The sequence below is a fragment of the Macrotis lagotis genome, chromosome X (genome assembly GCF_037893015.1).
Source record: "Macrotis lagotis isolate mMagLag1 chromosome X, bilby.v1.9.chrom.fasta, whole genome shotgun sequence".
Classification (NCBI taxonomy): Eukaryota; Metazoa; Chordata; class Mammalia; order Peramelemorphia; family Peramelidae; genus Macrotis; species Macrotis lagotis.
In genome coordinates this window covers 657506199-657520116 of record NC_133666.1, presented here as the reverse complement: position 1 = coordinate 657520116, position 13918 = coordinate 657506199, and the positions used below count along the sequence as shown (strand labels likewise).

Sequence of the window (13918 nt, the reverse complement as noted above, 5' to 3'; positions counted from 1 at the left end):
TTGGACTACGGAAATGGCCTACAAATGTGATGATACATGCAAGGCCACGTGATCCCTCAGAAGAAGGGCCGGATATTCAGAAATCTTTGGTTCCATCACGAAAGCTTACCAGCCAGTGTTGAATTCCACATGAGCATCAAAGAAACCCACGATGGGTGAGGTTGCTGCTTTCCAGCCCTGGATCCGAGCTCGGATGAGCCCTTCCCTCTTAGTGTTGCGGACTATTTTCACCAGTCCTGGGTATCTCTTATTTACATACTGGTCCAGATTAAATTTCAGCTCCACTGAAAACAGGACAGAGTGACAGGGTTCAAAATGAAAGAAGTGGGAGGGAGCAAATCCATGTTGGTCACTTGTGTTAAAGGGAGAATAAGACAATGAAGTCTAAGCTGATACAATATCATACAATACAATGTGATACAATAGAACACCATGCAACACAATTTTTTTTGTTTTTCATTTAATGCCATACAATATTATAAGCACTGCTTAGGTCCATTATAAGCACAAAATCTGGCAGAGCATAACTAACTTATCATTTTCCCCTAGAAGCTTTTCTGTGTGATGATTTTCTTTTGTTGGTTTTTGCAAAGCAGGAGGGTAAAGTGACTTGCTCAAGGTCACACAGCTAGGTAATTTTTAAGTGTCTGAGGCTGGATTTGAACTCAGATCCTCCTGACTCCAGGACCAGTGCTCTATCCACTGTGCTACCTACCTAGGCTTCTCTAGAAGCCTTTCTAGATTAACCTTAATATTATTTTATTTAGGTTTTTGCAAGGCAAATGGGGTTAAGTGGCTTGCCCAAGGTCACACAGCTAGGTAATTTTTAAATGTCTGAGGCTAGATTTGAACTCAGGTACTCTTGACTCCAGGGCCGGTGCTCTATCCACTGTGTCACCTAGCTGCCCCATAACCTTAATATTATTAAGAGAAATAATGTTGCAAGGCAGAGATTTCACCTGAATAACAAGTTGAATTCAAGCTCTGTCTCCGATACAGGTTGTCTGTGTGACTCTGGACAACTCACTTAGCTTCTCTCTAGGCAACTTCCTAAAACTGTAGTTTTTGGAGAAGATGTCGATCTGCATGAGCAGAGGGAATTTCCTCACCTAGGATTTTCTTATAACAATGAAATCCCAGATCCTGTCCTTATACCTACTAGGAAACTTTACCCTGCATTCCTTCAATACTCTCTTTTTCAGTTTGTAGAATAACATCTAGAAGTCACAGTGAATAGCCTTTTGAACTTGTAGGAAAGACCTGGGTTCAAATTTTACCTCTGACAGTGTCATTTGACCTCTATGTGCTTCAGGCATATTTCTAAGGCTTATTAGGCATAATAACAGCTAATAACACATGTATCTGGAGTTGACCTCAATGGTATTGGAGATCAGGTTATTATTTATAGAAACATAACAAAGATTGTAATGGGTGCCACCAAGAATTCCCATATCCTTTGTGTATGTGGGGAATAATAGCAACTATTAAATGATCTCCCCAAAGTCACACAGCCTTAAAATAAATGACATGAGGCATATTCACTTTTGCATCATTTGATACACATCTAATCTATCTTTCCAAATGGGATATGAGATCCCCAAAGGAAGGAATCATGTCTTCTGAGCCTCCTATCTCCTCCCAGCATGAGTAAGCAAGGACTCAGCCCTGTTTGGGACCCTTAATAAAGGGTCTGTTAATTCACAGAGGATCATGGCTCAATTAGAGTTTGGAAGGGACCTGTCTATTTGAGATTGTGTATTTAAGTCAGAGACACTTTACAGTTAGAGGAATTGTAGGATTTAGAAGTCATATTCTAGGTCATCCAGGCCAGCTATCCCTATTTTTACAGATAACTGAGGCTTATAAAGGTGTGATGACTTACTCAAGGTCAAATAGCTAGCAAGTATCAGAGCTGAAATGTGAGCTTAATTTAATTTACTTAAAATTAATTCAATTTAAGAAACATTTTCACCAGATCCAGATCTCATAATTCCAAATCCAGAGCCATTTAGAAACCATGTTATCAACCTTTTCATTTGATAGAGAAGGAAACTGTGGATCAGAGAAAGACCCACAATCTCTGCCCAAATTTGTTTAATGGCAAGGCTGGCATTAGAACCCAGGTCTCTTGATCCCCAGACCAGGATTCTTTTCCCCATTTTGAAGACATTTCTTGTTTTCATCTCCTGCTCTGTTTAGCTTTCTTTCCTCATATGTCCCAGATGAAGGAAATTCTAAGTCCCTAAGAAGTTCAATGAATGGAAGCCCCACCATAGGACAGAACAGGAATGCACCCAGCTATTACTGAGACTTTCTTCCTGTCCTGAACTCAGTGGCATCTGAGTAGGAAAGATCCTGGGGATCTATAATGTGACTCTACACTCTCTTTTGCTAAGAAAACAAAAAAGCCACTACTTGTTGTCTCAAGACTCACCATTATCACTGTTGTCATCCACCAGGATGATCTCTTTGAGCAGGTGAGATGGGGTGTGGTTGACAACACTGTGGACCGAACGAAGGATAACAGATAGAGCTTCATTGACAAAAATGAAGACCACGGAAATCTGGGGCAGGTCCTCGGAATATATCATGTGTTTGCACCTGAAGAAGACAAGGTGAGGAGGGAAGAAAATTGGGAAAAGGGTAGAGGAGACAAAGGGATAATAGAGCTGAAAGGCACCATAGAGGTCATCTAGTGCAACTCCTTCATTGTACAGAGGAAAAAACTAAGGTTTAGAAAGATTAAATGATTAGTCCAAAGTCACATAGCCTACTTAACCAGGGAATCATATGCATAAAGCTGGAATGGATCTTAGATGAAATCTAGTACAATTCCTTCGTTTCCCAAAGAGTGAAAAATGACACTTGGGAAAAAGTAGTAACTTGTCTAGTCACACAGGTAGCAAGTAGCACTCAGAATTTGAAACCAGATCTTGAAACTCCAAATCCAGTTCTCTTTCTGTTGTACCAGTGGAAGCAGCTGACTATATATGCTTTTTTATACTCCTTCCTCTTAGTCTAAATGATATTCACAATGATCTCTACTCGGCTCTTAAGGGCAGCTAGGTGGCACCATATTGCAAAGAGTGCTGGGCCTAAGTCAAGAAGACTCTTCATGAGTTCAATTTTGACCTCAGACATTTATTGACTGACTTTAGATAAGTCTGCCTCAGTTGCTTCTCCTGTAAAACTGAGCTGGAGAAGGAAATAGTAAGCTACTTCAGTATCTTTGGCAAGAAAATCTCAAATGGGGTTACAAAGAGTAAGACACAGCAGATATAAAACAACTTGGCTTCATGCTTAATACTGGAGAAATGATGATGATGATGATGATGATGATGATGATGATGTCTGTCCATCCTTGAAGAAGACCATAACATCAGGGAGGTGATGCCATGATATCAAAGAGGCAATGCTATAGGACACACATGAACTGAATTTGAGTGGGGGGGGGTTATGCTAAAGCACCAGCCTCACTTTCTCCTCCAAAGCCATCTGGGTCCAGTGGCCAGATTTGGATCAGGACAACTGGAGATGCCCCTGGACACCAGGCAATCAGGCTTAAGTGACTTGCCCAAGGTCACACAGGTAATAAGTATCTGAGGCCAGATTGAACTCAGGTCCTCCTGACTTCTGGGCCAGCACTCTACCCACTGTGCCATCTTTGCTGTCCTTTCTATTGTACTGAGGAAATAAGGGAAGGAAGAATTGTAGTATTCAATCCCAGTCCCCAGGAAACTCATAGTCTAACCAGAGACATACAGCTACTTTAATAATCTGTGATTTTATCATTTTGGATATCCTTTTCACTGACACAGATGGCAACTTCTCTATATCTGAGGAGACAGTCTTGAAAAATTATTTGAGACTAGAAAATTAGTTTTTCTGAGGCCAACCAACTAATGAGTATCTACAAACTTGGCCAAACTGATCTTTCTCTGCAGAGGTAAGGTCTTGGAAGTCATTCTAATTTGGGAAGACCTCCTAAAATATTGGTTCTTTTTGCATAGCCTTTAAGAACTCAGAGACCCTTATGTATCGATCAATAAACATATATTAAGGGACTATTAGGTATTAGACTTGACTTTAGGACACCCTGGCCAAGATCCCCCGAGAGTCCCATACAACTAACGGAGACAAGTCACCCAGCAGGTACCACTGCTGTGTCTTAGGCCAATGAAGTTCTCTGTCCCGGAGACCCCCTGCCCTCTGCCGCCAAAGTGCCCGATGCTGTTCTAAGGGCTGAGGATAGGAGATTTTAAACTGGAAGGGACATGGGGGAGCTCCATGATTTTTACTGATGACGAAACTGAGACACACAGAAGACACAGAGAATCATAGACACCGCCCCCTCCACCAGGCCTGGCACTCTTGGCAGCCCCTCTCCTGGGGGTTGACCCAGAGGTTCAGAGGATAGAGCCCTGAATGCCGACTCCCTTCCCTTCCCTTTCCCTGCAGGCAGGAAGACCGGAGTTCAAATCCAGTCTCAGCCACTTCCTAGCTCTGTCACCCTGGGCAGGTCACGTCCCCTCCGCCTGCCTCGACTTCCTTCGTTGTAAAGAGGAGGGTCTGAGAGCCTCATCTCCCCGTGCTGGGGGAGGCTCGGAGGAGAGGCTACTTGTAAAGCCCTCCATACAGCGCCTGGCGTGCCGTAGGCGCTTAATGATTGCTTGGCCCTTCCCTGCGGGTTGTGTAGACAGGCGGCGCGGGCCGGGCCTCCCGAGGCTGCGGGGTGACCCTGGGCCAGTCCCCCGCCCTCAGCAGCAGAGAAGGCGCCCAGGTGGGCGCAGAGCTCGGGCGGAGCCCAGCCCCAGACAGACTAGCGGCTCCCCGAGGGCCGGCCTGGCTTCCCCGGCGCCTGTGTGCGCTTGCCGGGAGGCGCCCGGCCGGAGAAGGGGCCAGGGCTCCTCCCGGGGTCCGAGCCGGGCGGCGTTTGCAGTCGGGGCCTCCCGGCTCAGCCCGCAGGCCCTCAGCCGGCCCCGGAGCTGCCCGCCCTGGCCCGGCCCCGGGGCTGCCCGCCCTGGCCCGGCCCCGGGGCTGCCCGCCCTGGCCCTCCGGTGTGCGCCCCCCGGCTCGGGGGCTCCCGTCCGACTACCCCGAGGCTGCTCTGCATTCGGAGGGGTTTCCGAGTAGCACTGGGGGGGGGGGGGGTCTGGCCAAAGCTGCTGGGGGAGGAGGAGGGGAAGCGGGGGGTGGGGAACGGAAGGATGCGGGGAAGGAGGAGGCTGAAAAGTCTGGGCCCAGTCCCAGCTGGCCTCCTCTCACCTCCCCAGCAGGACACCCGCAGGTGTCTCCTAAAAATAGCCAGGCACCTGCGGCGTCAGACCGCCCCATCGGCCGGGCCCTCCCTCAGCTACCTGGCAGTCTTTCCAGGGTTTTCATTTGCTCGCTTTTCTCTTTTTCCACAGAGAGCATTAAGCCTGCCTTCTTGGCCCATGAGGACGGCTCTCTCCAACCTACCTGCCCGCAAGGAGCTTCTGAGCCCCCCGCGGTTCAAGGGGGACCACTCCAGGTCCTGCTTTCAGGGTTTGGGCTCCCAGCTCAGCCTGCCCTGGGGATGAGCATGATGGTTTGATGGGAGTACGGGGTTTGGGGTCAGGAGGCTTGAGTCTGAACCCCAGGCCTCTGACAAATTCATTTCCCTTCACAGCAGCAAACTTTTATTAAATACCAACTATGTATCAGACACTGTGTTTGGGATCTGGGGTACAGAGTTAAACATCAAATGGTCCCTGACTTCAAGAATCCCAAGTTCTGGGGTTATGTGTGGGAGAGAAGCCAGAGTTTATGGTGCCTGGGAAAGAGCACTGCCTCTGAACTGGGTTCAAATTTGGCCTCTGGCACTCATTAGCTGTCTGACTGTGGTCAAGTCATGGTGCCACTCTGGATCTCAGTTTTCTTATTTGTATAATCAGCCAATTGAACCACATGGACACTAAGGTTTCTTCCAGTTTTTGGCTTTTTGAACATCTATGTGACAGAAAATGTATGCCAAGGTACCTTCAAGAGGGAAAGAAAGTTAGTCATCGGGTGGGGTGGTGGTTAGCAAAGCCCCTCTTTGTTAGACTTCATGGCCCCTTTAAAATCCCTTCAAGCCTAAAATCTATGATCCTAGACTTTAGTTTTTCTTTTTCATGGAATCTACTTTTGGTACAGGTGATCAAGGACTAGTCATTCTGATTTCTTGTCAAATTTCAGCAGTACAGTTTTTTTCTTTGTTTCTTTCTTTGTTTCTTTCCCTTCTTCTCCTTCTCCTTCTTCTTCTCCTTCTTCTTCTTCTTCTCTTCTTCTTCTTCTCCTCTTCCTCCTCCTTTTGCTCCCTCTCATTCATCTTCTTCATCAATTTCTCCTTTTTTCTTTCATTCTCATCATCTTCATTATCTTCTCCTTCATCCATCATTATTCCTTCCTTCTTTCCTCCTCCCCCTCCTTATCTTCATCCTCTTCTTTCTTTTTCTTGTTGTCATCTTTCTCCTCCTCCTCATCGTCCTTCTCTCCTACTCCTCCCCCTCATGCTTTTTTTTCTCACTCCCATGCTCTATCCATTTAGCTCACTTCCTTTGGAGACTGTTTTTTGGTATATATCAGATTCATATATAGTTGTTTACGTTATCTCTCCCATTAGACTGTGAGCTCCTAGCAAATACAGTTTTTCTTTTGTTTTTCTTTGTATCCTCAGCATTTAACACAGGGTCTGACATATGGTAGGCATGAAAGAAATGCTTATTAACCTGACTGACTTCATATATCCATGGACCAGTTTGGGGTCCTGTGAGTCAAACAATCTCAGTAAATATTTATTGATGATAAAGGAGGATGAATTTGAATGACCCTGTCTGAGGTTATGGTAAAAATGGCTCACTGTAGGAAATGTCAGTGGTTTTTTTCTGAACCTTTCTGGTCAACTTGTGCTCCCTCATCTCTGCATTTCTTTGCTCCTCTGGGACCTCACCTAGAGTACTTAGAACTCACTTGATGTCAGCTCATCAAAGAGTTCACAAACAGTGAATTGTTTGGTCTTATCATTCCACTGAAAATTGAACCTTTTGGAGTCTTATAAAACAGGCCCAAGGCACCGGCTATATCTTTATACTGTAGGATGCTATTTACTTATAGGAGAGAGTTATTAGAGAATAACTGATTAAATGAGGCATTACTTATCAGAGACCTGATAACAGTTGATCATCTGTATCAACGTTAGCATCCCTCTAAACTGGCATGACAAAGATTTCCCTCTTCCTTTCTGACACTCATAGTTGGAGTGTCAGTCAATGAGGAGATGACAATGATGATGATGTTTGTCCACATAATGAGAATTTGGAATTATACACCAAAAAGAGAAGACTATAACATCAGGGAGGTGATGCCATGGCATACATGTGAATTGGATTTGAGTCGATCGATGGTGGGGGAGATGCTGTGCAAAGTAATCAACCTCACTTTCTCCTCCTGAGCCATCTGGGTCCAATGGTCAAATATAGATCAGGACAACTGGAGATGGTTCTGGATGTCAGGCAGTTAGAGTTAAATGACTTGCCCAAGATCACACAGCTAGTAATCGTCTAACTGCCCAATAAGAATGGTTTAATCATCTACTATGTGCTATGTGCAACACCAGAATAAGTGTTGGTGATAGAAAGGAAGGCACACAAACAAATAGTCCCTACTTTCAAGAAGCTCACTGTCAAATGGAAAATATAACATGCAAACACCTAAAATGCATAATATAGTCAGGATGAAAAGGAAACCTTCGATAAGAAGACAATCCCCTTATAGACCAAAATATTTGAAGCAGTATTGTTTGTGATAGCAAACAATTGGAAATAAAACAGATGCCCATCAACAGGGAATAAATAGCCAAACAAATTATGATACATGAATGTAATTGAATAATTCTGGGCTGGAAGAAATAATGGAAATTTGGAATTATACACCAAAAAATCTAAATATCTAAAAATCTTTAGTCAAACAAAACCTGTGTTAGGCTTATACCCACAAGAGATCAAAGAAAGGGGAAAAGGTCCTTTATGTACAAAATTATTTATAGCAACTCTTTTTTTCTGGGGTGGCAAAAAAGCCAATGACTAAGAGAATGTCTACAATTGAGGAATAGTTGGATAAGTTGTGTATATGAGTGGGATGAGGCAGCTAGGTATAACAGTAGATAGAATGCTGAATTTAAATCTGGGCCTCTGCACTAGCTCTGTGACCCTGAGCATGTCGCTTAACTTTCGCCTGTCTTGCCTCTTCTGTTAAAATGTGGATAACAGCACCTACATTCCAGAGTTTTTGTGAGGATCAAATCAGATAATTATAAAATACTTAGCATAGTGCCTGTCACTAGTAAGTACTGTATAAGTGTTAGCTATAATTATTGTTGTAATAATGTAAAAAATGAAGAAATAGATGCATTAAAAGAGTCATAGAAAGACTTATATGAACTGATACAAAGTGAAGTCAGCAGAACCAGAGAAATAATTTATATCATATCAAAATAAAAAAAACAAAAAAATTTTGAAGTCTTTTATAAATCAATGGAGAATGAGAACATTGTTTTTCTTTTGGTTTTTGCAATGCAATGGGGTTAAGTGACTTGACCAAGATCATTTGGCTAGGTATAGTATCTAAGGCTGAATTTGAACTCAGGTCTTCCTGACTCCAGGACTGATGCTTTATCCACTGTGCCACCTAGCTGCTCCCAAGAGAATCATTTTTACATTGATAACCACATTAAATACTAAAGAACTTTGAAAGTTGTAGGAACTATGATTAATTGATTCATGATTCCAAAGGATTGATGAAATAAGCTATCCATTAATAGATAAACATTTTGAATATAGAATGAGCCATATATATGTTTCTATATTTGTAATACATACATAAATATATGAATAAATATATATATATATATACACAGTCACTGAAGGAATTTGTTTTGTTTAACTACATATAAAAATTTTGCTTGTTTTCAATGGTTTGGGGAGTAGGAGGGAGAGAAGAGATTTCTCAATATTTAAAAATAGAGCTGGGGATGCTATAGATAAAAAAATTCAATTTTAGTTGCAGTCACTGTATTATTAGATTTACTAAGGTACTTTTTTGCAAGACACTTCTCATGAATCAAAAAAATCTATAAATGTTTAAAGCATAAAAAAATAAAATGGAACGTAACCCCCCCCCCAAAAAAAAACTTTGGAGGTGGAATTTCAGCTGGGGCTTGAAGGAAGCTAGAGGAACCAGGAGAAATGCCTTAGGAGAACTTGTTTGCATCTAGGACTGGAAGGTGCTATTCTTGTCCATGAATTCCCTCTATAAGGTAACCAACAAGTCATCCCCCCATCTTTGGCTTGAAAGCCCCCAATGTGTGTGTGGGGAGATACGATGTAGAGAAATGCCCCTACCTCCCAAGGAAATCCATTTCATTTTAAGACAGTTCTGGTTAAAGTTTTTGAAGTGGGTCTCTCAGACCCTTGCCTTCTTTCTAATTCTTCCCTCTGAGGTCAAATGGAACATGCCCAGTCTCTTATGGAGCTATTCTCTCAATACTTTAAAGACACTTCATTTCTGACTTAACATGAACTAAAGCTGGGTGAAGTGAGCAGAATAAGAAGACATTGTACACTGGAACAGCAACATCGTGAGATGATCACTATGATAGACTTAACTCTAATCAGCAACCCAATGATCCAAAACAATTGCAAAAGACTTGCAATGGAAAATGTTATCCATAAGCAGAAAAGGAACTATGAAGTCTGAATACAGATCAAAGCACATTATTTTCACTTTTTTTCCTTTTTCTTGGTTTTCCCCTTCTGTTAAGGTTCTTCTTTCATAACATGACTAATGTAAAAATATGTTTAACATGATCACACATGGATAACCTATATTAGATTGCTGTCTTGGGGAGTGGGAAGACAAATCTGGAACTCAAAATCTTACAAAAATGAATGCTGAAAAACTGTCTTAACTTGTAATTGGAAAAAATAAAATGCAATAATAAATGCACAATAGAAACTTCATTTCCAAACTAATGGAAATCACTAGATCTAATAATCTCTTGGAAAGGTCCTTTGGCAAATTTCATTTGCCTTCACAGGTCATCAAGGCATACTAGGCTACATTAAACCAAAAAGTCCTTCAAGAGAAGTCAAAAGGTGAGAATTTCTTATTGATGACCTTGGAAATAGGTGATACAGGTCTGAAGTCAATATTTCTTCTTTTCTGGCCAGGACTTGATGGCTAGAGGGAAAAGACCCAGAGAAAGCAGTCTTTAGATACAAATCTGGGGAGAAGAAAACCCAAATTATGACTTCCAATTAGGAAACCAGGCTCCATCACAAGCGGGACTGCAGCATTGGGCTTCCCAACTGGAACAGACCCAGCATCTATCCTCTAGAGAGATAAACTGCAACAGAAGTAGGGGAGGAGGTAGATGGTGATGCACAAAAAAAATCTCAAGAGATTAGGATTTGGGGAGAAGAAAATGTGGATTTTCACCTAAATCAACTGCATTGACTGATTTGCAAAACAGAATTCTAATTCTAGATACCACAGCATTATATGGACAATGGAAAGCTAGAAGTGTCCAGAGGAAGGCAAGCAGGACAGTGAAATCCTTGAGTCCACATCATGTAAGAACGAGATGAAGAAACTGGGAATGTTTAGTCTGAAGAGGCAGAAATGATAGCTGTCTTCAAGCATTTGAAAGGAAAAGAGAGAAGACTTGTTTTCCTTGGTCCCAGAGGGTAGAACTAGGAACAAAGTTGGGATTGTGAAAAGATGTTAAGAGGTTGATTTAGCTTCAATATCAGTAAAAAAAAAAAAAACCTTTCCAACAATAAAAACTTTCCAAAAGTGGAGTGGAGATAAGGAGTCCCCCCCCCCAGGGGGGATCTTCCAGCAGAAGCTAGGTGCCCATTTGTCAAATATATTATATTGGGGATTCCTTTCTGGTATGTGTTGAATTAGATGGCTGTTGAAATTTCATATTCTATGATTGTGATTCTGTAATGGAGATGAATTTATTAAGGAGTAAATAAAGTTGGGACTGAGCAACATTGGACATTGGGTTGAGTTGGCTGGCATGGTAAATTGAAGACAACAATATGATTGGCCTTGGACTGATGATCAAACCCATCTCAACACTCCTACTCACCATTGATAAGATAATTATGTGCTTTTTCATATAATAAACATTATCTCATGACCGTATCTCATGCTGTCATGAAAATGGTAAGGTTCAAAGATGTTAGCTTTAAGGGACCTACTCATATAGACACTCTGTGATTCTGGCTCTAACTTTATTCTTCCTCCTACCCATTCCATATCTTCTTTTCCTCTTTTACGATGCTAGAGATTCAGAATTGTGCCATTCAATGTGTCACCTCTGCCAGGGCTCTGACATCAATTTTTCCCCAAGTCCTAGAATCACTCCACAGAGGTCACTACAAAGTTTTAGCATGTACTTCATCTTACTGGACATTGTTTAATGAGCTTATCTTCACATGTTGCCTCAATTCTCACTCTCTCCCTTTTACTTAGTCATGGTTCACCTGGGGATGATCTGAAGTTCCAAAATTTATTCTGAAATCCCCCAAGGACCTTCACCCTAAAACATCTCCAACCACTCTCCATAAGCTACGTTCACTCATTCTCTGACTTAGATTATTTGTCTCAGTACCAACTCAATCATTCAAACTAAATATAAAGTTCTCATGAAGTATACTCAATATAATAACAAGCAAATAGAGGTCAGTTTTTTACCATAGATGTGTGAGAAGTTGTTGTGACTCCAGTCTTGGAGACATAGGGAAACTCCAATGGGATAGGTGGGGCTGGAGAGAGAGTAGAAGAAGAGGGAGAAGAAGGATGGAGGAGGGAGGGAGAAGAAAAAGGGTGGGGGAGAGACAGAGAATGAGAAAGACAAAAATAGAGACAGAGACAAAGAGATAAAGAAATACACACAGAGAGACAGTAACAGAGATAAAGATAGAGACAGGAGAGAGAACTGGGAGTATTAATTATGGATGAGAGAAGACTTAGGGTGGGTGGAGCCTTTGAGAATTTGAAAGACTGTCCTAAGGAGAGAGATTAGCATTATTTTGCCTTGTCCCAAGGCCAGATCTGGAGAAATGAGTGGAAGTTATCCAGAGACAGATTGACACTTGGTGCCAGGAAATGCTTCCTACCATGTAGAGCTGCCCCAAAGGAGCCTAGGATGCTTTAGAAGGTGGAAAGTTCTCCCTTAGTGGGGGCCCCCAAGTACAGACTATCTGACCTCTTGGCAGAGGGAATTCCTCTTGGTATGAAATGGACCAGATATTTGGCAAGGTCCCTTCCATCTCTCAAAATCTGTAATGCAGTGAAATGTTGAAATTAGGAACTTCAAAAAATAGTTGTATAGTAAATACCCACAATAACCTTCATCTATATTTCCTCTCTTCTATTCTCTTCCATTTGGGTCAGTCTTTTGTGCCAGAGACTTCAGATGAGAAGAAATCAGTCTTGTCTTGCCAGGGAAGAGAATGGAAATTTTCCCTAGATCAAAATTGAAACCCTCTAAAGAATCCGGGGTGTTATTTCTTTATTTCTTTATTTATGTTTAATGGGAGAAGAAATTATTCTGATTCCAAAAATAAATAAAATAAAATAATTCCATTTTAACCAGCTTTAATAATGACATGTTAACAAGCCAATGTGTCAAGAAACATTCTGAACACAGATTATTAAACAGCCAACTCTCCAACATCCACTATAAGGTACTGTCAGGGCGGGTAGAGGGGCTCTACAGTCGAAGCGTCTCATGAATATAAAGACCTTTTGCTCTACAGTTTGAAGAAATGGTACATAAAGAATCAAAGCTAGGAGGAATAATTGTGAAAAAGAATGTGGTAAAAATAGCTCATACACGTGACTTGGTATCCACCTTTCCCTGCACTCAAGCCATGAGAACTTCAGTCTTTTGCTAAGATTGAAAAGACTTTACGGGAGAGTCAAATGAGGCAGGTTCTTTCATTTGATGAGGTTTTGTAGATACCTATATAGGAGATATCTGAGGAAGCATGAAGGAGGAAGCAGGTGCAACTTTGATTATAGAACTAAGCAAAGAGGGAAAAACCATTGTTTAAATCCAATCTCCTTATTTTAGAGGAGGAAATGAAAGACTAGGAAGGCCTCACTGACTTGCTCAAGGTCACACAAGTAACAACTATGACAGGTGGGATTTGAACTCAGATATTTTGACTCCAGAGGCACTGCTCTTTCTCTGTTCATAGAACTGTCATTTTCAAGCTAGAAGGGACCTCAGAGATCATCTTACTCAATCACTTCATGTTATGGATCTTACAGATGAGGGAGTTGAGGTCCAGGGATGATAAGTGACTTAGGATCATAGACTGACAGTGGGAAGGATCTTCAGTGGTCATCTAGATAAAGTTTGGAGAAACTGAGGCTCAAGAAAGTTAATTGACAAAAGTCATATTGGTAATAGGTGTTAGAAATGAAATTTGAAGATAGATCCTTGATCCAGGATTATTGGCTATGGTCCATACCATCTCCTTCACTTCACTGTACCAAGCTCGATTCAATCCACCAATTGGTACAGCCACTGTCTCTTCAAAATGAGGGAAACTTGTTGACTGGTTCCTGCCATCCTGCACCCCCTCCCTCACTGAAGTGGCTGATATCTCTAAATAGGACAGGGGAGGGCAGGAGTACCACCAGGGACCCTCAGCCATGGTGGCAAAAGGGAGTCCAGGATGGTCTTGCTGGAGGCTACTTTTTGGACTTTACCCATCTTCAGACTGATCTGTCATTAGTTTGATGGTCTCACCCCCTATCTCAGAGCAGTTCAGCAAAGACAAAGAGGACCCTATGGTTATAAAGAATGGCAAGGTTATCTGTTCAGGCTTGTTTCATT

General features: G+C 42.1%; 1 protein-coding gene across 1 annotated transcript in view; it reads right to left on the bottom strand.

Annotated features, from left to right (window-relative positions):
• The window catches only part of GALNT9 (polypeptide N-acetylgalactosaminyltransferase 9), a 303470-nt gene that overhangs the window by 154531 nt on the left and 135021 nt on the right, over positions 1-13918 (bottom strand). Inside the window, exons 3-4 of the mRNA XM_074200460.1 lie at positions 2435-2601; positions 110-284 (exon numbers count right to left, since the gene is read on the bottom strand). Of these exons, the coding sequence (XP_074056561.1) occupies positions 110-284; positions 2435-2601 (342 nt within the window). The remainder of the gene's footprint in view (positions 1-109; positions 285-2434; positions 2602-13918) is intronic.